Raw genomic sequence first — 23,778 nt, forward strand, 5'->3', positions numbered from 1 at the left:
AGGGGACTACAGAACTTGTAATTCATTAGCTTTCCCTAGAAAAATCCTCTGGGAAAGATTGCCACAATGTAGTAGCACAATACTGTGAATAGTGGTAAAATTTAAACCTTTATTATTTTCTAAAATATATTTTTACTGATTTCAGAGAGGAAGGGAGAGAGAGGTATCAATGATGAGAATCATTGATTGGCTGCCTCCTGCACGCCCTCGACTGGGGATCAAGCTACAACCCAGGCATGTGTCCTTGACCAGAATTGAACCTGGGTCTCTTGAGTCTACAGGCTGACGCTCTATCCACTGAGCAAGACCAGTTAGGGACAATATGTTTAAAAACCAGAGTTACTAAGTCTGATCAACTTGCTTGTTAGGCATGTTTTTGTGATACAGGAAAATCAAGTGGTTGTATTATAAGATTTTTAGTGGATTTTGGTAAATGTTTAAATTAGTTTTCCCAGAGTATAACCGTTCTGTGGAGAAATGGTTTCATGCTTCAGTGACAAAATCAATGACAATGATTTTTTATTTTGGCATCACAGAGGAACATTTTTCAGTTTTATGTATACCTTCTCTAATTTCATTAAAAATTTTCATAAGCTTTAAGGCATAGTGGATATAAAAGCACACAGTAACTGACTGCTTCCTGTATTTCTCTACAGCAGCGGTCGCCACCCGGTGGTCAATGGACCACTGGTGGTCCATGCGGTCCGAAAGGTTGGCGACCACTGCTCTACAGCATTTTAGGAGCTTGCCATTTAATGAATGACATGGTCCATCTTGCACTCATCTAGTGCAGCGTTTTAAAAATTAGTATCCAAGTTTAAACAAATGAAACTATTACAACATCTAAACTAATTCAGTAGGTAATCAGTATTTTTAGTTAAGATTTTACATATTTTCATACTTAAGTGTTTTAAATCCAGTGTGTATTTTGTCTTAACATCCTAATTGGGACCAGCCATATGTAGCCATGGGCAACCATATCCAATTGCAGATCTAGAGGGAGGTAGATTAGTAATTGTCAGTTGTATAATTAAATTTTAAGAAGCAATTATTGGAGTCCAGGGTTGGGAGGCCAGTTAACTGCTTCACACAATTGGAAATACGTGTATATGGGAGGCATACTCGGTAGATTTGATTTTATTAAACCTTTTGCTACCCCTTTTTTTCTGTATGTTACTGTGCTTTACATTTCAAGGCCTGTGCTCCGTGATGGCTTTTTACCTTTGTAAGCAACAGGATAGGATTGCTGTCCAGGAGATACTTGAGGGGGAAGCAGGACAGTAAAACTAAACCACACTGAGGCACAATGTATGATGAACAGTGTGAGAGCAAGTGGGTTTGAGGCTAACTTGGAAGGTAGGGTAGGATTTCATAGCTGTGTATAGGTGTTGAGGAAAACGGCAAATTAAGATGAGGTTTTATTGGATGAATTTTACTTTAAGTTTAGAAAACTTAAATACCATTTAAGAAGTAGTTGGGAAGAGATGGAAATAAGTTGTTTATATATCATTCCTGGTTAATCAAGAGTTTGGTCGGCCAAAAGATTTACATACTTAAATGTAATTTTAAAAGTTTTTTATTTTAGAGGAAGGGAGAGGGATAGAGAGAAAGATGGATTTGAGGAACAGTGATTGGCTGCCCCCTACTGGGATCGAGCCAGAAACCCAGCATGTGCCCTGACCCATGACCTAATTGGGAATCCAACCTGCAACCCCTTGATTCATGGGTTGATGCTCAACTGCTGAGCCACACCAGCTGGGATAAAACTTCTTACTGATTTTAGAGAGCAGAAAGAGAAACAATGATTTGTTGTTCCATGTGTTTATGCATTCATTGGTTGCTGCTTATATATGCCTTGACTATAGGTCTTGAATTGAGACATCTTTTACTTAAGTGGGTATAGGATAATTAACAACAATAACAATGAGGAGCTCTGTGGTCTCCTGGGAGATGGTGCCCTGAGGAATTTGGAAAAAAATTAACCCTGACATTCCAAAGGTACATTATCCAAAAAAAAAAGACAGGCACAGTTAAGGTAAAGATTGACCTTTGTCACAAAATGATACCAGTCCAGGACAAGACTACATGCCGTAAATAACCTTTAGGAAGTTTTATTTTCAGCCCTGGCTGGTTTGGCTCAGTGGAAGGTTCATGCGTTAAGTTTCCCCGTCAAGGACACATACCTCGGTTGCTGATTCAATCCCCAGCCCTGGTCTGGGTGCATTGGGAAGCAATCAATGGATGTCTAACACATTGACGTATCTCTTTTCCTCACTCCCCACCCCCACCCCCCATTTCTGCATCCCTTCCACTCTAAAAATCAATGGGAAAAAATATCCTCAATCCCTGGGTCTTTTTTTTTTTTAAGTTTTAATTTCAGCTCATTTTATGTAGTTTAGGTCTCCCAAGCCTCCCCTGAGCTTGTCAGGATTAGTATGTGATCCCCGTTTTTGAGCACAAGACATCTAAAATAGTTTTGCTAGTTTATTTTATCCTCACCTGAGGATAAGTTTGATTTTAGAGAGGAAAGTGGGGGGGGGGGGAGACAAAGAGAAAGACATTGATGTGAGAAATATCCATCAGTTGCTTCCCATCTACACCCTGACCAGGGATAGACCCCACAACTTAGGTATGAACCAGGCTCCAACCAACCTACCCACCTGGCCAGGACTAGCTAGCTAGTTCTTCATGAAAAAGTAAAACAAGCCCAATAAGCGGAAATGACTATACAAGATTACAAAGATAGTCCGTGGCAAAACTGGAGTACCATAGTTGTTTGGCATGCACACCAGAATGTGTTCCGACTTTTCAGCCTTAGATGCATAACAAGGACAACCCATATTGTTTCAACACATTCTGATTTACTCTAGCTTTGTTAACGTTTAATAAGGAGCAATCCCAGTATGCAATGCAAACAATGAGTTAACAGTCAGTCAGAAACTACATGTCCCAGCATGCCATGCTCTCCAGCAACCTCGGAAGTGGGTATGAGGGACGCCATTGCATTTTGGTAGTTGCAGTCTCTCGGGACTGGCCCGCCCCTTGTGCCGCTTCCGGGGCCTACGTTTAAAGAAAACCCTACTGGGTGGCTTAGCGCCCTCGAGAGAGGTGCCGCCCTACGACCTTTGACCCCGGCCCGGGTGTCCAGCTCCTCTTCTCGAATCTCTCCCACAGCCCAAAATGGCGGCAGAGGTGGATTTTGGGGATTTGGAGCTGTTCGAGGCGTTTGACCACCCAGAGGAGTCGCTCCCAAAGCCCGTTCACACGCGCTTCAAGGACGGCGACGGCGACGAGGAGGACGAGAACGGGGTTGGCGACACGGGGCCGCGGGAGCGGCTCCGGCAGAGCGAGGAAACGATCGAGCGGCTCCGCGCCGAGAATATCCTTCCCGCCCGCTGGGCCCGGCGCCCGGGCGTGGGGTGGGGGCCGTGCCCCTCGGGACGCGGGCGGAGATTCCACGGGGCCGGAACCCGGTGTAAATTGGTCTCGCCCCCTCGGGCGGGCTGGGAAGCGGGGGTTCGGGTTGCGTCAGCTGCCCCGGGGCCTCGGCGCCGACCTCCCGGCGACCCGCATCCGGACTCGCTTCTCGCGTCACCCGGTCCGGGGCCGGTTTTTAGGGTCATTTCGGACTCTCGCCACTGCTCGATGGTAGACTTTCTGGAGTCGCCCGCTTTCATTTTCTTTGCAGCCCGGTTAGTTACTGCGGTCCTGTTACCGTTGTGTATTGGGGGATGTCGGGTAGTGAGACTTCGGCGTAGACCTCATGTATTTTTTACTTATTTGTGCGTGTGCCTATGCAGAGCTAGTGGTCCCAAGCTGTAGAGTTTGGGGGCCTTGAGGAGTCGTGGGGTGCAAAGCGACATGGTTAATGGCCTGAGTGAGATTGGGGATTCATGTTCAAGTTCTTCCACTTTGAAATCGCTTCCGAAGTGAAGGTGCGTTGCAAACCTGTAGGGAAAAGGCGCCAAATGTTTCCATTTGGCTTTATTTACCATGATGACAGCCTTTCTAGCAAGACTTGTTAGTGTGTTTGTTTACGGTCTTAGGGATTTTTTAAGAAACTGTACTGGTTATATATATATATATATGTAATTTTGGTTCGGGTGGGGTTTTTTTCCTTTTGGAATTTTAAGATCCCTAAAAGCGGTTGGTAAATTATCTGTTAAGGTTCCGAAGTCTGATTTTTTTTTTTCATGATGCCTTTTTCTTCAATGTGTTACTATGAAAAATTTCAAGATACAAAAGTCGTTACCAGTTCGTTGTGCCGCGTTTACTGTTTCGCATGTCAGGATGCCTTGGCCTTGGGCCGTCTTCCTGAGTGGGTGAGTGTTGAGCTGTGGGGGGGACGGCCCCGCCTGTGAGCCTCCTCCCAGCTTCAGGGCACGGTGCCTTTGCAATGTCTGTGTTGGACGGAATGAAAACTGTACTTGAATTTTCAGGTCCAAATGCCTGACCCTGCAACAACATTCCAGTGTTAATTCCAGTATTAATCTAAAGAAGCTCAGTAACCGTGTCATCTTCAAAGTAGTTCAAAGTGTCTTTTAACCGTATAACATTCTGTCACCAAAAGTGAGAGTTAGTAGTTGAATTTTATGACCTTTATGAATGTTTAATGAGGGCTTATACTCCTTAACACGTAATAACATCAAGAACTTAAAAGAAAACTGAACATTCTGACTCGACCAAGGTATGAATGAGATCTTGAAATTACACCATAGTAGTCCTTTTTTCTTTTTAATCCTGATGTTAATATCTAATCATAGTTTCTTTATAAAAAGGGTGTTTAGGATTTTTGTATCATTTTTATATGTTCAGCCTACTCAAATCAGAATAATCCTTTTTTTTTTTTTTTTTAACTTATGGGGGTAACACTTGACATTCTCATAATTGCATTGAACTGACTTACTGGGCGAAAATATTTGTGGAACAATCCAGAACATTTTGACTCAATGATCAGAACAGGCACATTGTCAACCCAGCTGGTTAGTCAACAAATGTTTCTGGGAAATCAGAATTAAAATTACAGTATTAATCTAAAATATTAGTTAAAGTACAAATATTTTCAGGCTTTCGGAATTTTGGGCTGCCGGATGCATGGTATCTGCTGGAGTAACTAACTGGCTTCCCTGGTGACTAGAAGTTTAAAATTTTAGAATTTAGATGCCTTTCAGAATAACTTCCCTGTGCCCTACTTTTATTCATCTATGTGAGCACACTTTATGGATTTAAACTAATTTTTGGTTAGTTATTAACTATTGACTATAACTACAATTCCTCAAAAATCATAATTTTTATATATTAAAATATACTTTAGATAAGCACGTTTTCCAATAGAGTTGATTATTTAAACATTAAGCATTTTAAAGTGGATTATAATCACCTGTGTTCAGATGACTACGGTGTCATGGGTTATGCCAATTTATAAAAAGTAAACATTAAAATAGTGAAAAAGGAATTTATTTTTAGAATTAGTGCCCTCCATAGTGTCTGATAAAGCATTCTACAGAAAACCAAGGAAGAAAAAGAAATAAAATTATTTAGGGGAAATTTGTACCCCAAGTCTCTTGGTTTGGATCAGAAGTTTCTCTATTTATCCAATTAACATTGCGTTTGTTTGGTTTTTACTTTATATTATGAGACATTTCAAAGAACATGAAAAGAAGAATCAATACCCATTTTTGATCACTTACATTCCCAGTGACTATTTTGCCATATTTTTTTCTAATCCCATGCGCACATTTCACCCCAAATATTTTAGCATGTATCTTTAAAAAAAAAAAAATACTTTTTCGAGCATAACCACACCACCATTATCACACCTTGTAATTATCATGATTTCCTTGATAACATTCCCAGCCCAGTACCTACTCACATTTCCTCAACTGACCGGCTTTATAGCTGATTGTTCAAGCTGGGCTCCAACCAAAGACCATGCAGTTACATGGGGTTTTACACATAGGATGTATCTTTTATAAACTGAAGTTTGCTCAAGTTAAAACAACTTTATATTTTAAATTTATCTCTCTACTTGATGAGAACAATTCCAAATACAGACTGATGTATTTCATATAGAAATATGAGGCAGGTGAGAAGGAATCAGAGATTCAACTGGTCCCAGGTTCCCGACGGGATATATTGCAGTTTTCCAGGTTGCTTTTTTTTCACTTTGTTTTGCAGTATTTGAAAGTGAAATCCAGAACAGTATGCTTTTTCCATCTCGACTTTACAATCTTGGATTTGAGATATTTAGTGCAATGTGCTCTGCCCTCCGAAAATAACCTATCCATTTATTTATAAAGTGTGTATTTTTCCTATATAGTTCTAAGGCAAATTCACTCTGATTCTTTTAGAAATATATTCTTGTAATCTGCTGGTTTACCCATCCCTTCCCTTCCCTCCTCCTCCCTAATTTACAAAGAAACAGCCATCAGGTAAAGAAACTTTGTCGTTGAAAACTGAAAGGTTAACTGGTTTTTAATTTTTTGTGATACATTTTAAAGACATGTTATGTAAGGGATACCTCTGTGGAAAACCATTAAAGTAGGTAAATGGTGAAACAGGTTTTTCCTGAGAAAACTGTGTTCCTGGTCTTATACGGAAACTATTATCTTTGGTACTTGGGAATTATATAGGTCATGTGTTTATATATGTATGTATGCAAGTTTTGCTTTAACTCTTCTAAGAATGTGTTTTAACTTCTGTTTTAGTGGAATATTGGTGAACAACACTAAGTTAGATGGACCTTTGTTACAGATTCTATTTATGAACAATGTTATTTCAAAGTAAGTCATTTTCCCTTTTCTAAATATAATGAATTCATGTGCTTATGAAACAATGTCTTCTATAAGAATGCTGTTTTCATTTGTACTTCTCCCATCCTTATTCTTAAAATTTATGGAATCCTGATGAAGAGCGAGGACGTTGGAATCATGTAAACTTGAATTTGGTTTCTTTCTTTCTGCATATCTGAACCTGGGCAGGTCACTGACCCTCTCTGCATACCAGTTTCCTCACTGGAAAACACGATATTAATAGTGACCACCTCCTAGGTCGCGAAGTGATCACCTGTAAGAATTCAGGTTCTCAACCTGTGGGTCGCGAACAATGAAAATACATCCTGCATATCAGATATTTACATGATGATTCATAACAGTAGCAAAATTACAGTTATGAAGTGGCAACGAAAATAATTTTATGATTGGGGATCACCACAACATGAGGAACTGTATTAAAGGGTCGTGGCATTAGGAATGGTGAGAACCACTGCCTAATTAAAAAAAACACTACCACCGCAACAATAATGTTAGCCATTTATCTTGCCACGTCAGGTAACAGTCTTCCCTGTTGGCTATCTTCAAAGCTTCCCTACATTACATATATATTTATTTAATATATTTTTATTGATTTCAGAAGGGAAAGGAGAGAGAAGAAACATCAATGATGAGAGAGAATCACTGATTGGCTGGTTCATAGATCGATGCTCAGCTCTTGAACCACACCGACCAGGCATGATATATTTTTTAATATCAAAACTAGACCTTTGCAGAAAGCCTTTCAGCATGCTTGAGTCTAGTATGACTGCATTCCTGCAGTGCTTGCTAGTGCTCTGAAATGGTTTGAGGCCCTTCCTCAAAGATTGGTTCTAGACATTTCAGACAGTTGCTTGCCCCGTCCCATGTCACTTAATCACGTTCTCTTATGTGCTGGGTAAAGTGAAGAAGGTAAAGGGAACCATACATAGAATGGTACCTGTGGGGCAGGTCCATTACCTTCTTTGTCTCAGCAGAAGAGGAACCTGAGGGTCTGAGAGGAGGGGAAGCTGGATGGTGAGTGTAGCAGCAGCCAGATGCCCAGCACAGTTGGGCTCTAACACCATTGTCACCTTCAGATTAAAATCAGCATCTACTCTAGCTTGCGGCAGTCTAACTTGCACACCACCCACCTGCAGAAATCTTAGAATGTCAGAGCTAAAGAGACTTAACAGATCCTTGAATCAGAAGAGGAAGTTGGCTGCCCAACTGCAGCCTAAGCTGGGTTCCTTCGGGACCTCCCGCATGAGACTGAAGAAGTTTTATGAATGTGGTTCTTGAGCTGGAAAGCTGGAGGAAGTAGACCTCAGTAGTTTTGCTGGCATTGCGTTTTTGTTTTATTTTTCAAGTTTAATATTTATGCATTGTATTTCCTTATGTGTGCATAGGGAATCTCTGGGAGGAGGATGCGGAAGAACCGAATGCATAGGTTGCCTTTGTGTGGCAGAAATAGGTGGCTAACAGACAGGGTGGGAAGGAGGCATTTCATTGTGTAACCCTTTCACTTCTTTTGGATATGGAACTACTTGCATGTATTATGTATTTAGAAGTTTAATACATGAAACTTATTTAAAAGTCCGTTTATTCTTAGCGCAGATGAGCCAAGCACTATGTTGGGTTATCATAATTGTTTCGTGAACTTGGCACCAACTATAGATCCTGAGTGTTACAGAGTTAATGATTTGATAAACCTGAAACACAAAGTAACAAAATGACACGCGGCATAATCTTGACTTCAGTCTGTTCCTTGTTTTACTCTTTCTGAATTCTGACCATTTTGTGCTCTCATGCAGGCAATATCATCAAGAAATAGAGGAATTTGTATCAAATTTAGTAAAAAGATTTGAGGAACAGCAGAAAAATGATGTGGAAAAGACTTCCTTTAATCTTTTGCCCCAGGTATTTCAAACTTAAGAGACTTTCAGATTAGTAGATTATGCTTTTCACTGCTCATTATTAGGCCACCAGGATCCTCTTAAATCAAAGCCAAAATGATGAAGATGGTCTGTTCCCCACCAGTCTTTCACCTGGCTGCTTTCTCTGTGGTCCGCCCAGCAGCCATGGGCTTTCTTTTGGATCGTGGCTCCTTTTCTCATGGGAGTCAGATTCAGACCTGACGGTATGAAAAGTTGAAGGCTTTTCTTTCATTTTCTAACTTGGACATGGGGATTTGTGTAGAAAACTAATTTTAGGCTCCTCCAAAATCTGTATTTCTTAAGTTTATAGAATATGGATTCTTTTTCCCTAAAGCCAACATGTGCCATCCTTTCTCCCCCCCCCCCCCCCCCCCCGCACACACACGTTAAATAAATAGCATGCCCAAATAAATGGGAGACATTTTACTCTGTGAATATTAGAGCATGAATTTATGTTTAAAAGATCAGAATTATGTTTGCGGGGCCTTTTTAAAATTAGAAATTAAGGTGAGTCTCTCAGATAAGGATCTTGAGCTGTCTATCTGAAGTTAGAGAACAGTATTCTGATTAAATTTAAAATCACCTTTAGTTTTCACCTATATACAATTTTTTAAATAAATATTTTTATTGATTTCAGAGAAGGGAGAGGGAGAGCGAGATAGAAACATCAATGATAAGAGAATCATTGATCAGCTGCCTCCTTCACCCCCGCTACTGGGGATCAAGCCCACAACTCAGGCATGTGCCCTGACCGGAAATTGAACCGTGACCTCCTGGTTCACTCAACCACCGAACCACACCAGGCGGGCTATATACAATTTTTGAAGATTCAAGAAATGGGAAATACAGTTAACAATAAGAAAACACTAAATAATATTAACGTTTTGATTCAAGGTACACTTGAGAATATTTTGGTGGCTTGAGGTCAGTGAAGATGATAGTAGAATTGCCTAGTAATATAAATTTACATATTTTAATCTTTCTGGTTATCTGATTTCAAGAGAAACGAAAGTCTGCCTTATCAGTTCAAATGTTGAAAGTTCCATAACTTTATTAACACGAAAGTCATAGTATATGCTAATGCTTCAGAAGACAGTTTGTATATCTTTTTTAATTTCCCTACTTGTGAAATTTCTTTCATAAGCATTCCTACCTAGCTTAACTTAACTCACCCTAGTATGACCAAGTGAATTCAAACTTTTATATACCATATGATACCATTTTGTATGTATTAGAAAATAAAGTGGGTGTGTCCAAATTGCTAATATTTGAGTTTTAAAGTTGAAACTTGGTTACCGTTTGTAATGTGTGTTTTTCTTTGTGTCAGCCATCCAGTGTTATGCTAGAAGAGGACCATAAAGTAGAAGAATCCTGTACCATTGAAAACAACAAGGAAGCTTTTAGTGTAAGTTTGGACATTTTAGCTTTGGAATTCTGAAGGTACATATTTCCTATCCTGTGTCAGTTGGGCAGCATTTAAATGATAATGTGGATAGTCACATGTCATCAGACGGTCACACATTCTTTCATTACATTTGTTACAAACAACCGTGTGGACTTCCAACTTTTAAATACTATAGTTTGCTTTTTAATGACTATTTTACTGTGACCTGGAGGCACAGTCAACATTGCCTGGAGGACTTGATTCATCCTGACCGACCTCTCTGTGTTTATTTTCAAGAACTTGGAGGAAGGTATAGAAAACATGCTGTTGAACTTACAGATGGTTGAAGCTGAGAGGGGTACATAGTTAATATCACAGATGGCAGATATGAAATTGAAAACATTTTAAATAGAAGAAGCTTAACAGGGACGAACCTATGTTTAGGCCTTTTCAGTACCTGTGCGGAATTGAGCAATGTCAATGCGATGCACTGGTGTGATTTTTTTGCAACTTACAATTTTTTTAAGATGATGATGTAAGCCTGGGTTCTATGAGAGGAAGACTAGTTTTCCTGTTTATGAAGTACTGTGTCCCATTGATCAACCACAGCTTTAAAAACATGGGGCTGCTGGGGTGATGAAGAGCCCACACATCTCATTGAAAAGATTTACAAGGGAGGTCACATCTCTACAAATGCAATGAAGGCTGTTATTTGCAAAGGTGTCATTTTAGGTCATCCTATGCAGTGCCAAGTGGCAGAACTAGGGCAGTGGTTGGATTGAGAACAAAGGCACATTTCAACTAAACGTTTAGTACGTAGGAATTTCTATCAGGCTTGTAAAAAACAAAGTGGTTTGTCTCATTTTTTAAAAAAAAGCGAATTCCATGGTACTGGAGTCAAAGACTGAGATGCTATCGGGCACTTTAAAGAAAGATTTCTGAACCAGATCACTTTTCATTTCTCTTCTAAACTGAGATTCTGGGATTTAGTGGCACCTGCCTGGAAAATGGGAATTGTACACATTTGTTAATTTGATTCTTTATTTTATTTTGAATATATTTTTATTGATTTCAGAGAGAGGGAGAGAGAGATAGAAACATCAGTGATGAGAATCATTGATCGTCTGCCTCTTTCACGCCCCCAACTGGAGATCTAGCCCACAATCTAGGTATGTGCCCTGACTGGGAATTGAACCCTGACCTACTGCCTGGAACTCTCCTCTCTCAAACTGCAGTGAGGCTCACTCCCTCAAATTACTCACGTCTTGGTTTAGAGAGGCTCAACCACTGAGCCAGGCTGGCTGGGCTAACGTTGTTCTTTAATAAATACTAATAAATATTTACTAAATGCTCCTTTGTACTATGGACTGTTGTAGGTTTCAGGGACATAGTAATAAAATTTTAAGAAAGGCAAAGTCCTTGCCCTCTGCCGGGAGCCGGTCCATGCTTGCTGTTTCAAGGGACCTGGCACATATGGCATACTGTTCTTAATATGTTTGCTCACCTTCTTGGCACTATGTGTTTTAACCAAGGTCTCCTCTCTGAGAAAGGTTGTTTCCCCAGGTAGGGATTTTCCCCTGAAGTTAGGGAGGGAATAAAACCTCTTAACTAAGTGCCAGGCAGGTAATTAATCACTTTAACTACGAACAATCATGCTTAAGCTACATAATCTTTACTCCCTGGAATGAAGATAAGAAACGCCCTAACATTTGTAATAGAGATTGATAGGATTGGAATCAACTGGTATAAATACAGTTGTAAGAACACAGAACTTAGAACACAGAACTTAGATTGAGAGAACATGGCATTATAGTGGGGAAGGCAATGCTCTGAAGGAAAATAAAGCAGGCTAAGGAGTTAGTACCTGAGGGGTATTTGGTTTGTGTAGTGAGTACTTGGTTGAGCCTCTCTAAACCAAGACGTGAGTAATTTGAGGGAGTGAGCCTCACTGCAGTTTGAGAGAGGAGAGTTCCAGGCAGTAGAAGGAAGTGGAAAGCCCCGGGCAGAAGCACGCATACATTGCCCACTGTACATAGCCAGTACTGTCTATTCTAAGCTCACTGCAGATGTTCCTCCTAAGGATACTGTCGTTCTTTTCATTTTACAGATGAGGAAACAGATATGGGCACTAAGTAACTTGCCAGTAGCCCCTTAGCTAGGAAGTGGTGAAGTCAGGCTTTTCATCCATGCTTCTGACTGCACAGCAGATGATCTAGATCAGTGGTTCTCAACCTGTGGGTCGCGACCCCTTTGGGGGTCAAACGACCCTTTCACAGGGGTCGCCTGAATACATCCTGCATATCAGATATTTACATTACGATTCATAACAGTAGCAAAATTACAGTTATAAAGTAGCAACGAAAATAATGTTATGGTTGGGGGTCACCACAACATGAGGAACTGTATTAAAGGGTCGCGGCATTAGGAACGTTGAGAACCACTGATCTAGATCCTTACATTGCCTTCCAGGCCACAGTGAGGACTTCAGATTCTACTCTGAGTAAGATGAGAAGCCATTGGAGGATTTTAAGTAGAAATGGGATGTGATATAACTTGAATTTATAAAAGAACTGGCTCTCTGTGGAAGAGTCTGTAGCTGGTTGCATATGAAAGCTGGAAACCAGTTAGGAAGTTAATGCATTTACCGCAGGTGAGATGAAATAGCTTAGACCAAGATGATGATGATGGCGATAAGAAGTGACTTCTAACCTGGAGATGCTTTGAAAGTAGAACTGATCAAATACTTTGATGAACTGGATGTAGAATATGAGAATGAGGGTAGTCGTAATGACTCCAGCTTTTGTCCTTGGCAACTGGAAGAAAGTTGTTGCCTGTTCTGTGATGGGAAAGGCTGGAGGGAGGAGCAGGTATAGAGAGGATAGGGTGCTAGTGCGGTTTTAAATAGGTGAGTTTGAGAAGCCTCTTACATGTCCAGTGAGGGCTGTCAAGTTGGCACTGGCATATACAAGGTCGGAGTCTAGGAGCAGTCAGACGACATTGGGGGTTACCATCATTTAAATTATATTTCATAACACAGGTCTGGAATCACATAGAGGGGGACTAAGGGGTGGCCTTACAGAATGTAGAGAGATGGTTTATAAGAGAATGTTCTTATTCTTAGAAGGCCCATACTGAATTACGTAGGGGTGAAGTATAAAAATCGGAAACTGGAAACTAGGAAGTTATTGTACTCATCTCAGGCCAGATAAAATAATGGCTTATACTGTGATGATAGTGGTGGTGACTTACATTGTTTACACGGCTCAGTAAAAAGTAAATCTGAAAAAATAATGAGAGTATGTGTGTGAGAGAGAAAACAGATGTGCGTACTAAAATGTCAATTAATGCCGAAACCGGTTTGGCTCAGTGGATAGAGCGTTGGCCTGCGGACTGAGAGGTCCCAGGTTCGATTCCGGTCAAGGGCATGTACCTTGGTGGCAGGCACATCCCCAGTGGGGGGTGTGCAGGAGGCAGTTGATCGATGTTTCTCTCTCGTCGATGTTTCTAAGTATCCCTCTCCTTTCCTCTCTGTAAAAGATCAATAAAATATATTTTTTAAAAATAAATAAATAAAATAAAATAAAATGTCAATTAACAATTGTTAAATCTAGATGGAGGGTACATGAGTGTTCATTATACCATTTCTTCAACTTTTCTATATGAGATTTCCCCCCCCCCAAAAAAAAAAAAAAATGGAGGGAAAAGAAAAGACTGGGAGGAAAGGAAATGGAATCAATATACAGACAACTTTTCTGAGGGTCTTGTTGTAAGGGAAACAGAGAAATGGGGAATTGGAAGGAAAAGTGAGAGTTGTGAGCAAGTTTTTATTTTTTAAGTCTGGAGAGGGTACAGCTGATAGTATGATTCAAAGAGAAAATGCTCAATAATCGTGGAGGCATAGGGAAATATAAACATGTAGCTTTTACTTACACATCAAAATCTGGCTCCTTTAACGAGGGAGTTGATTATTTCTAATAACTTCATCCAAAATAAATCGTTAAAACAATTAATCATAGTCTTACATTACTCAATGTCTTCTTTTTCCTGCTTCAATAGCAATATTTTTTGACTTGTTTTCTGCAGGTTGTAGGAAGTGTCCTGTATTTTACTAATTTTTGCCTTGATAAATTGGGGCAACCGCTACTAAATGAAAACCCTCAGCTTACCGAAGGATGGGAAATACCCAAGTATCCTACATAGTGAATGAAGATCTTTTATTCATCTTGCCATTAAGTTCACCTTTTAAAAGTTTTACCAAATTTTGCAGACAATGATAACCATTCCTTAATAAAATTTACTAAAGGTACCAGCAAGTCTTCAGCCACATTGTTTCTCTAGAAGGGCAAGAAATACAAGTAAAGGCCAAAAGGTTTGTGTGGGGAGTTGTTTTTATTTTGTTTTCTGCTTTAAAAAAAAACAAACACAAATCATAAACTCCTTTAGCTTGAAAAGTTAATATTCTTTATTGCTGGCTTACTGTAAATAAATTACAGATGAAGCTATAATTTTAATATAGAGACTGTATTAAATGTTTAAATTGGTATTGATTGGAATTCATTGGTTCATGCCTAGTGTGTCTGGGTGGGTGGAAAGGTTTAAATTGTTGCTGTCACTGTGATTGCTGCCTTAAAACCATCTGCCCCTTTCCATGTGGCCTAAAGGAATATGATCTGTTTGCCTTGGTGCTTTTGGTACGAACCACTGGCAAAACTCAGAGGTAACAGATCAAGCAGGAGCATCCAGTTCTTGGTTAAAAGTGCTGCTGTTTAAATCACCAAGTACGGGAGCTGAAAGTGTACCCATTGCAGATTTTAGTAATCTGTGATCAGTGCACTTTCTAAGTTCTGGTACACTTTGCTGTCATCTAGTATTTTATTGATTTGCTTTTATAGTTTCACTCACATTGTGAAAATCTTTGTTTTTTGACCAAATAGGCCAAGGCCTCACTGTTTCAATTGTGGTTCCGAAGAACATCAAATGAAAGATTGCTCAATGGTAAAGTTTTTTCCCATGAAAAAAATATCTTTGAACCAGAGCTTTCTAGTGTTTCAACATATTTATGGCATTGTGTGATATGAAGAAACTTCCTCTTTAATTTCCTGTGGTCTTGGATTTTGAAAAATTTACTTAAATTCTAAGGCATTAGATTGTTTTAAAACTTGATTACAGTGCTCTGTATTTGAAATGAATGGAAGATTATTAGTTAATTTTAGACAATATTTTTAAAACTTGATTTTATGTTAATGGTAATACTGAGGTAATAAAACATTAAAGTGACTGCTTCTCTTTCTGGCTTATTTTTCTAAAATATCCAGCCTCTTTTATACTTGTTCCTTATACATTAAGAACTAAAATAATCTGCTTGACCTAAGCAAAGGGCTTAGATTTATTTAATTTCTGAAATATTTCTGAAGTGCTTGATACCATTCTTTTCAAATACATTACGATTCAGCCTCGAAATAATGCTCGAATAAGCGAAAAGAGAAAAGAGTACTTGGATGCCTGTGGTGAAGCGAACAATCAGAACTTTCAGCAGCGGTACCATGCAGACGAAGTCGAAGAAAGGTTTGGAAGATTCAAGCCAGGCGTTATTAGGTACTTGTTGTCAGTTTCCCATAGAATGCCATTTCTGTTTCCCCAGTACGTATTTGAGACATTGTGTATTTAGGGTAATTATCATTATGTAAGTTTTCTCTAGCAAGGCTCTAGATAATATACATCAAGTCATTTGAAAACGTTCATTGAAATCTTAACTACAAGGTCAAAATGTATACATACACTTTGAATAATTATAAAGGTGGTGTTTATTAAAATACATTTCATTTTCAAAATGTAATAGAATCTACAGACGTCGTGTGTATATGTATTTTTGGGACACCTTGTGTATATTTGATAGACACCATGCCACATGCTGTGTAATGTAAGAATTCTTTTAAAACATTGGAATAGTGTGTGTTTTCATCCAAACAAAGTATTTCATCTTCCCTTTTTCTTTATACTTAGTGAGGAACTTCAGGATGCACTTGGTGTGACAGATAAGAGCCTGCCACCGTTCATATATCGAATGCGCCAGCTAGGATACCCACCAGGATGGCTCAAAGAGGCTGAACTGGAGAATTCAGGGCTTGCGCTCTATGATGGAAAAGGTAATATCAGGTTAGATAAGTCAACTTCAGTGCCATCTATTTTTTTAAAATTAAAGGAATCAATAAGATGTGATAGGAATGTCTTCTTTAGTGTGTGCTGAGTTAACAACAACAAAAAGTAACATGATGGCATTTTCTTTGCTTTGCAAAGAAGGAACTAAAGTCTCACTGTGAATTGTCGGATGGTTATCTAGACCTGTTCAATGACTGCCTAGGCCAGAGTACCAACTCTCCAGCTAGTGCCCCTAAGTTCTTGCCTTTCTCAGGAATGGTAACAGATATACCCACCAATGCCAGGAGATCTATAAAAGTTAAAATATATATGGCATCGCCCTAACTGGTTTGGCTCAGTGGATAGAGTGTCGGCCTGCGGACTCAAGGATCCCAGGTTCGATTCTGGTCAAGGGCATGTACCTGGGTTGCGGGCACATCCCCAGTGGGGAGTGTGCAGGAGGCAGCTGATCGGTGTTTCTCTCTCATCGATGTTTCTAACTCTCTATCCCTCTCCCTTCCTCTCTGTAAAAAAACAATAAAATATTTAAAAAATATATATATATATATATGTGTGTGTGTGTGTGTGTATGTATGTGTGTGTGTGTATATATATATATATATATATATATATATATATATATATATATAGCGCCTCTTATAATCTAGAATTCCTCTCTTAGATATCTACTCTAAAAATATTCACACTTGTGCATAGGGGACTTGGGTGTGTATATATTTTTGCATTGAACATGATAGTAAAAATTAAAAACAACATGAAGGCCCCACAGGAGAATGGCTAAATAAACCCCAGTAGATCTGGTCTGTGGAATCCCTACAATATTTATAGTGGAATAAACCTGTATGAGCCGACATGGCAAAATCTCTGTGCAATGCCAAGTGGAAAGCAAGTTTCTGGATTGCTTACACACTGCGACATCATTGATCTCATGTTGTGAAAAGAAAGAAATCCACGTGGATGAAACAATCCTGTGTTTTCTCTAAGGACTTATTTATGTAAAATATTTTTAAAAGATCTTGACCAAGAGCCATCTAGATTTTAGGGTTTAGCCACATAGATGCCTTCCCCGACCACCTCATTCACCCACTGTCCTCCAGTTTTTCTCACTGTGCCCTGTGTGCTTCCTGCAGACCCTGTCACCGTTTATATTTATTTCTGTTTTACTTGAGTGGTATATATTTTCCCAACTAGATGGTAAGGTTTACAATTGCTAAAACCATATCCATTGTATTCAATATATCCCCAGCATGTGGCACAGTGCCAGCCTGGCACATGGTAGCTAGTAAATAAATCTTTTTTTATAAAATGCAAATGTCTGAACCAATAGTCAGTGCTTATTCAAGCATAACAGTGCTTATCAATAACTGAGACAGGAAAAAGGATGGATACAGATTTTAGTTTTATCTCTAATGCTCTAAATATTTTTAAATGAAAATGTTTCTATATATTACTTAGGCAATTAAAAATAAAAGTATTTTTTGAAAATTTATCACAATACCAAAGAGGTATTTAGCACAGTCCTTTTAATAAATCTTCAGGTCATGCTAATATTCAAACTCTTTTCTTTTTTAGCTTATTTGTTTGGGTAGCGATTCTTTGGACAAAAGGCTGTGGTTAATTCAGAGTTTCTTAAATCTATTTATTTATTTATGTATTTATGTATTTATTTATTTATTTATTTATTTTCATTTGTCTAGACCAGGGGTGGGCAAACTTTTTGACTCGAGGGCCACAATGGGTTCTTAAACTGGACCGGAGGGCCGGAACAAAAGCATGGATCGAGTGTTTGTGTGAACTAATATAAATTCAAAGTAAACATCATTACATAAAAGGGTACGGTCTTTTTTTTTTTTTCCAGTTTTATTCATTTCAAACGGGCCGGATCCGGCCCGAGGGCTGTAGTTTGCCCACGGCTGGTCTAGAAGAGATAAAATGGCTACTCCATCTCAATTGACAATGGTCTAATGTTATTTTATCCCATGTGTATAAAATCTCTTTATTTTTATTTTCTTTTTTTTAAAATATATATTATTGACTTTTAGAGAGAGAGAGAGAAATAGAAACATCGATGACTGAGAAACATCATCAATCAGCTGCCTCCCGCATGCCCCACACAGGGGATCAAGCCCGCAATCTGGTCATGTGCCCGGACCAGGAATCGAACCAGTGGCCTCTTGGTTTGACGCTCAGCCACTGAGCTACACCGGCCAGGCTATTTTTTATTTTTTAAAATCCTCACCTGAGGATATGTTTTTATTGATAATAGAGAGAGGGGAAAGGAAATGGAGGGAAAAATAACGAGAAACATCAAGAGGCCAGACCAGACCAGGAATCGACCCTGAAACCCAGGCCTGTGCCCTGACAAGGGGAATTGAGCCAGCAACCTCTTGGTATGCAGGACGACACTCAACCAAATGAGCCACTCCAGCCAGGTGCAAAATAGACTTAAGCAACCCGTAGAAGAACCAGATTTGCCAGATATTAAATATTTTATCAAAGTAACACATGCATGTTGTTGAACAGTTTTGACCTAGTGGTTTGGACATACTGTAATTAAGGTCCTTCTCAGAATAATGCTCTTGCCATGAAGGTAAGCACCCTCCAGGTCTGCTTTTGGTCTGGAGAGAGATTTATATTGGCATCTAGCAATATTAACCCTTTTGATGGTCTGTAATAGATGCTGCTGATGGGGAAACAGAATCTGGAGAAATACAACACAATCAAAATGTCACTTATGATCTCTCGAAATTGGTAAACTATCCAGGTTTTAATATATCTACTCCCAAAGGAATTCCAGATGTAAGTGTATTGTTTCTTTATTCTTATGAGCTGTGTAAATTGTTCAAAATGTTAGCTTTATTTAGCAATTACTGTTACATAAAGGAGTAAATGTGTTCAACTTTTAAATTTTCTTTATGTTGACTAGAATCTTAAGTGAAATCTTATATACCTTAAAAAAATGGTGGTGTTTTTCTTTTTCAAAGTAAAATTTTTCATCTTATATGAGAATGATTTCTACACTTTTTTTCCAACTCTTACGTTTCAAAATTCAACAATTAACTCTTGTGGTGGTGATGGTAGCAGTAGTATTTTAATTTAAAAAATGCATGGGCTAAATTAAGGGCTGAATTGCCTTGCACAAGCCATCAGAGCCTCTGAAAGTGGATCCAAGACCTGGCCCACATGGGAATCCCCTTGCGGCCTCATAGGAAATGCACATTCTGAGTCCCTTAGACGTAATGGACTCAGTCTCTGGAATCTACAGGTTTGACAAGAGCCCTGAGTGATTCTTAGTAACAGTCACTGTTGAATGTGCTATTGGTGATGAGAAACGTGGGACCTTAAAGAGAAGTAATCAGTTTTGAAAGGGAAAGAACAGAAGATAGAAAACAGCACAAATAAATGTGTCAGGAGGAATGAGCAGTGAGCAGTCGGGGGAGGGTTGAGCCAGCCAGGTCGGATAAGAGCCCTTGTTGGTACTGCTTATAACTTCTACCTGTAGTAAGCAGGACATTTTGGGGCCAAGTGATTTTTGTCAAGTAGCTCTTAGTATTCAGTCCTGACTGTTCTGTAGGCAGAGTTGAGGGGTTTTTTTCCTTCGATGCACCATTATTTTCATTAATTCCCCAAAAAAGGAAAAGTCACGTATGAAGCAGAAATGTAATTTGATACCTCCACTTTACCTTCTTTGAACAGAAATCTCAAAGCATGGCGTTTCCTAGGTACACACTTATTCCTTCCTTCTCTTCTCGTCGTTAGGAATGGAGGATGTTTGGTTCTATACCAATGCAGGCCTATCAGCAGAAGGACGTGTTTGCCAGTTACCTTACTTCAAACTTCCAAGCGGTAAAGAGACTTTCAGAGTCTTCTATAGAAACGTATTGCATGTGGCTGTGGGATTCTGTAATGCATTAGCATCTTATTGCCTCGCTTGCTCTGTATAAAAGCTCTTGCTGTTTCCTGGTGAATCAAAAGGAGAAGGTAGCTGATTCGCCAGTGACATGGACTTGACTCTGGATTGGTTTTCTGCGTCATGTTTAAGTGAAGGGATGGGTGAAGTTTCATTTCTTGTCTGCCCGCTGTAACTGGTTTGGTTCCTCTGTTAGCCGAGTGTGAGGTCTGGCTCCAAGAGGTCTTCGTCCCGGTCCAGCCCTTGCAGTCCCAAGAAGCAGAAGGGGAGCAGCTCGGGTTCCCCTGCGGACATGGAGCTCGACTCGGGTAGGTCTCACCTCGTCTTGTGATTTTATTGAGAAGGTGGAACAGATTCGCATGCTCCTGAGTTCCGTAAGAAAGAAGAAGCTCTTTGTGAGCACCAGCTAAATAGTACATTTTATTCGTGGAGATCCGAGCATCACCACTGTCAGCGGTAAAAGCTGGGTTGGAAGACATACTTGGTCTGAGAGATGCATGGGCCAGTGTGCTGGGTTCCTGAGTTAGGCAGACCTAGATGCCTCATCACCTTCTCTTCCCCCCACCCCCACCCCCCCCTGCGCCCCAGCAGTCCTGCATCTGGCCTGGCCCCTCGGATGGGGCAGTGCTCGGAGACCAGCAGTGGCAGCTTGGTCCAAGGAGGTAGGCAGAGCCAAGCCAAGCTTCCCCAGTTATTCTTCCCAACTGTGTTGTGTGGTTTTTTGTCTTGTTTCTAATTTTTATTGAATTTATTGAAGTGACAAACAGGAATGGCCTGAAATAATGTAGTGACTATGACAATCTTCAGGAAAGGGTGGACCCTGGAGAGCCAAGGACCTGGGTGCGGCAGAAGGAAAGGAGGACTCTCAGATGGTCAGCAGGGTTCAGTTTTGGAGTCTTTAGCCAGATACTACTTGTGCTGCCATTAGCGAGAATAGCAAATTGGAGAAGAGTCCAAATTTTGAAAGAAGATCCTTTGTTTTGCACAGATTGGATCTGCTGTGTGTGGGGGACAGCCATCTGGTGATGACCAGTGACCAGTTAGCTATATGAACCCACCGATCAGGCAAATAGTCTTGACTAGAGACACAGAATTAGAAATAAGCCCGAGGGCTGTCTCTGCCGCGTCTGCCTACCTGTGTTTCCTCCTGCCTTCCACACACTCAGCAGTCCAGCCAGCCTACAATTCCAGCCAAGCATTCTACTGCATTCTTTCGCGAATTCCATCTTCAGCTACAGGAGACAACCTAGAAATTATCCTGTATCTCCATGCTGTTGTTTGTAGTGTCTAGCTCTAACATGATGTAACAGCATGAAAACATTTGCCAAGGGGTTGGTTAATGTTCCTGGCACTGGAAGGTCCCGCAGCTTCCCCTGCAGGTGTCCCTGTTTTCAGGTGGCTTGAGGATGAGGTGAACGTCATGTATGAGAATCCACAGGGTTTTCCCCTTCAAGCCAGTTATTTTTGGCCATTGAATCTCTGACTCTCCCCAAGTTCAAGTAATACATGTTAGTACAGCCAAGTGCTCTGACAATTGAAAGTTTCTTGCCTTTCTTATTGCAGATGCGGAGGCCCTGCATGTATCTCCGAGTGGGAATGCTACTCGGTTTCAGCCACCATTGCCCCCTGACACTCCTCCACTACCACGGGGAACTTCGCCCACCTTCATTCCTCCGCTCCCCAAGGGCACCCCACCACTGACTCCCAGTGACTCACCACAGACCAGGACAGCACCTGCGCCCACGGAGGAGGACACACTGACTCTGGAAGAACTCGAAGAGCAGCAGAGGCGGATATGGGCAGCCCTGGAGCAGGCTGAGAGCATCAACAGCGATTCTGACATGCCTGTTGACACACCTTTAACTGGAAATTCGGTTGCCTCTTCCCCTTGTCCAAACGAGCTAGAGCTGCCTGTCCCAGAGGGAAAACCATCTGAAAAGCAGGTGCCAGATGAGCCTGAGCCCGAGGAACAGGACACTTGTGCAAAGAAATCAGAAGTTGAACATCCAGAGAGTCCAGAGTCCGACGCGACATTGCTTTGTCGGCAGGACAAGGAGGAGTCTGCCGAGGGAGGCTCTGAAGGTGCGCCTCTCGATGACGGCAGTGTGGTATCGAACGGTGACATCAGGAACGGAGGCAGCCAGAAGCTCCTGCCCCTGGACCCCAGTCCTTCCACAGCCACTAAAACTCACAGTCCTATCCCTGATATGAGCAAGTTCGCAACTGGAATAATGCCATTTGAATTTGAGAATATGGCAGAATCGACTGGAATGTACCTCAGGATAAGAAACTTGTTAAAGAACTCACCCCGAAACCAGCAGAAAAACAAGAAGACTTCTGAGTAACTGCTTGACACAGCACCAAGACCTAGTTCATGATCTACACCTTTGTGTCCTGGTCACTAGTACTAAGTGGACAGATGAACCGTCTTCCTGTTTGTCCCTCCCATGTTTAAAAATCTGTCCGAGGCTTATTTGTGGCTTAAAGTCAGGCCTGTTTTTAATGAATGGAAAGATCGGGCTCGCTGGTTTACCGTATTTTATTCTCACTACTAAAAACGTGGGGGATCGCTTCTCGGCCTTTTGGCTAAGATCAAGTGTAGTATCTGTTCTTATCAGTTTAAAAACGTGGGGGAATGTAAGTATAGAGCTTTAGAGGTAGTTTGCTTATACTATTTTTGGGTTGTGAGTGTCCGTGCAGAGTGATGGTTTTTATCGTCTTTTGTACATTGTTTTCCCTTTCTACATTTTGCTAATTATCTTGTATATAAGTTTAATAGATCACTTTTTTAAAGAAAAAATTCTAACCATTTTAAATTCACATTTCAACTTCAACAACCAAATGAGAAAAATCAGGGATGAGCAGCTTTATCCCACTTGGGGTATTTTTGTAAGTGATTTACATACATCAATTTTAATGACCCTTTTATTTTTTTATAACTTCATTCTTCATATAAGCTTGCGACACAGGTATGATCGATCATCTTTGTGTACAAAGGTTTAATAAATTAGTTTTCAAATCATAATCTAAGACTTTGAATACAAAAAGGTGATTCACAGTTAAATTAGTAAATAAAACCCTGTAAATTTGGAACTAAATTATGTGGTTGTAAAAATTAGTGGAACTATAAATGGAAGAAAAAGCAAAGGAAATATAAGAAATTGGAAAATTTGGGTGTTTTCAGTGGTTTTCAACCTTAAATATAAAGGAGCAGAATCTTAATCATTTTGAAAATAATGGAGGGCAACTAGCCTTTGTACCAAAAAAAAAAATGATAATAATTTCTGGACTTGAACCCCAGGATAAATAATAGTTAAAAGTAGAAAGTAGACATAAAAAAATTGCTTTTAATTATCAGGTCTATAAGAGCTGAAACAATGGGTGTGTGTCCCCCCCCCCCTTTTTTTTTTAATTTATTGATTTTAGAGAGAGAGAAATATCGAATTGTTGTTTCACTTATTTACACAGTCATTGGTTGCTTCTTGTGTGTCCCCTGACCGGGGACCAAACTTGCAACCTTGGCATATGGAGACAACACTCTAATCAACTGAGGTACCCCACCAGGATCTGAATCTGTTTTTTGCAGGGGGTTTTTGTCTT

At 40.2% G+C, this 23,778-nt stretch overlaps 1 protein-coding gene and 1 pseudogene across 8 annotated transcripts; both read left to right on the forward strand.

Moving 5' to 3' along the window:
- The first annotated feature begins 1,740 nt into the window (after positions 1 to 1,740).
- On the forward strand, positions 1,741 to 23,470 carry ZCCHC8 (zinc finger CCHC-type containing 8). Of its 8 annotated transcripts, none has more exons than XM_036353586.1 (14): positions 1,743 to 3,379; positions 4,645 to 4,687; positions 6,708 to 6,782; positions 8,603 to 8,708; positions 10,053 to 10,130; positions 14,193 to 14,296; positions 14,413 to 14,478; positions 15,044 to 15,104; positions 15,562 to 15,704; positions 16,113 to 16,255; positions 18,946 to 19,067; positions 20,028 to 20,114; positions 20,375 to 20,486; positions 21,742 to 23,470. In XM_036353586.1, exons 1-14 carry the CDS (start codon positions 3,181 to 3,183, stop codon positions 22,521 to 22,523), a joined length of 2,121 nt encoding a protein of 706 aa, XP_036209479.1. In that variant the 5' UTR covers positions 1,743 to 3,180; the 3' UTR covers positions 22,524 to 23,470. The 8 variants fall into 8 exon arrangements, with proteins under 8 accessions (XP_036209482.1, XP_036209479.1, XP_036209486.1 ...); XM_036353593.1 differs by having other exon boundaries at positions 3,277 to 3,379; positions 4,650 to 4,687; XM_036353591.1 differs by lacking the exons at positions 1,743 to 3,379; positions 4,645 to 4,687 and adding exons at positions 3,426 to 4,322; positions 7,411 to 7,506.
- On the forward strand, positions 22,745 to 22,872 carry LOC118678666 (annotated as a pseudogene).
- Positions 23,471 to 23,778: the final 308 nt, after the last annotated feature.

Source organism: Myotis myotis, unplaced genomic scaffold, assembly GCF_014108235.1.
Source record: "Myotis myotis isolate mMyoMyo1 unplaced genomic scaffold, mMyoMyo1.p scaffold_m19_p_20, whole genome shotgun sequence".
Classification (NCBI taxonomy): Eukaryota; Metazoa; Chordata; class Mammalia; order Chiroptera; family Vespertilionidae; genus Myotis; species Myotis myotis.

Excerpts from the sequence above, each read along its gene's own strand:
- ZCCHC8 (XM_036353586.1), top strand. The coding sequence starts at position 3,181 with ATGGCGGCAGAGGTGGATTTTGGGGATTTGGAGCTGTTCGAGGCGTTT. Across the intron at positions 14,297-14,412 it reads GAAGGATGGGAAATACCCAA|GTACCAGCAAGTCTTCAGCC; the intron begins GTATCCTACATA and ends AATTTACTAAAG. Across the intron at positions 15,105-15,561 it reads AAATGAAAGATTGCTCAATG|CCTCGAAATAATGCTCGAAT; the intron begins GTAAAGTTTTTT and ends ATTACGATTCAG.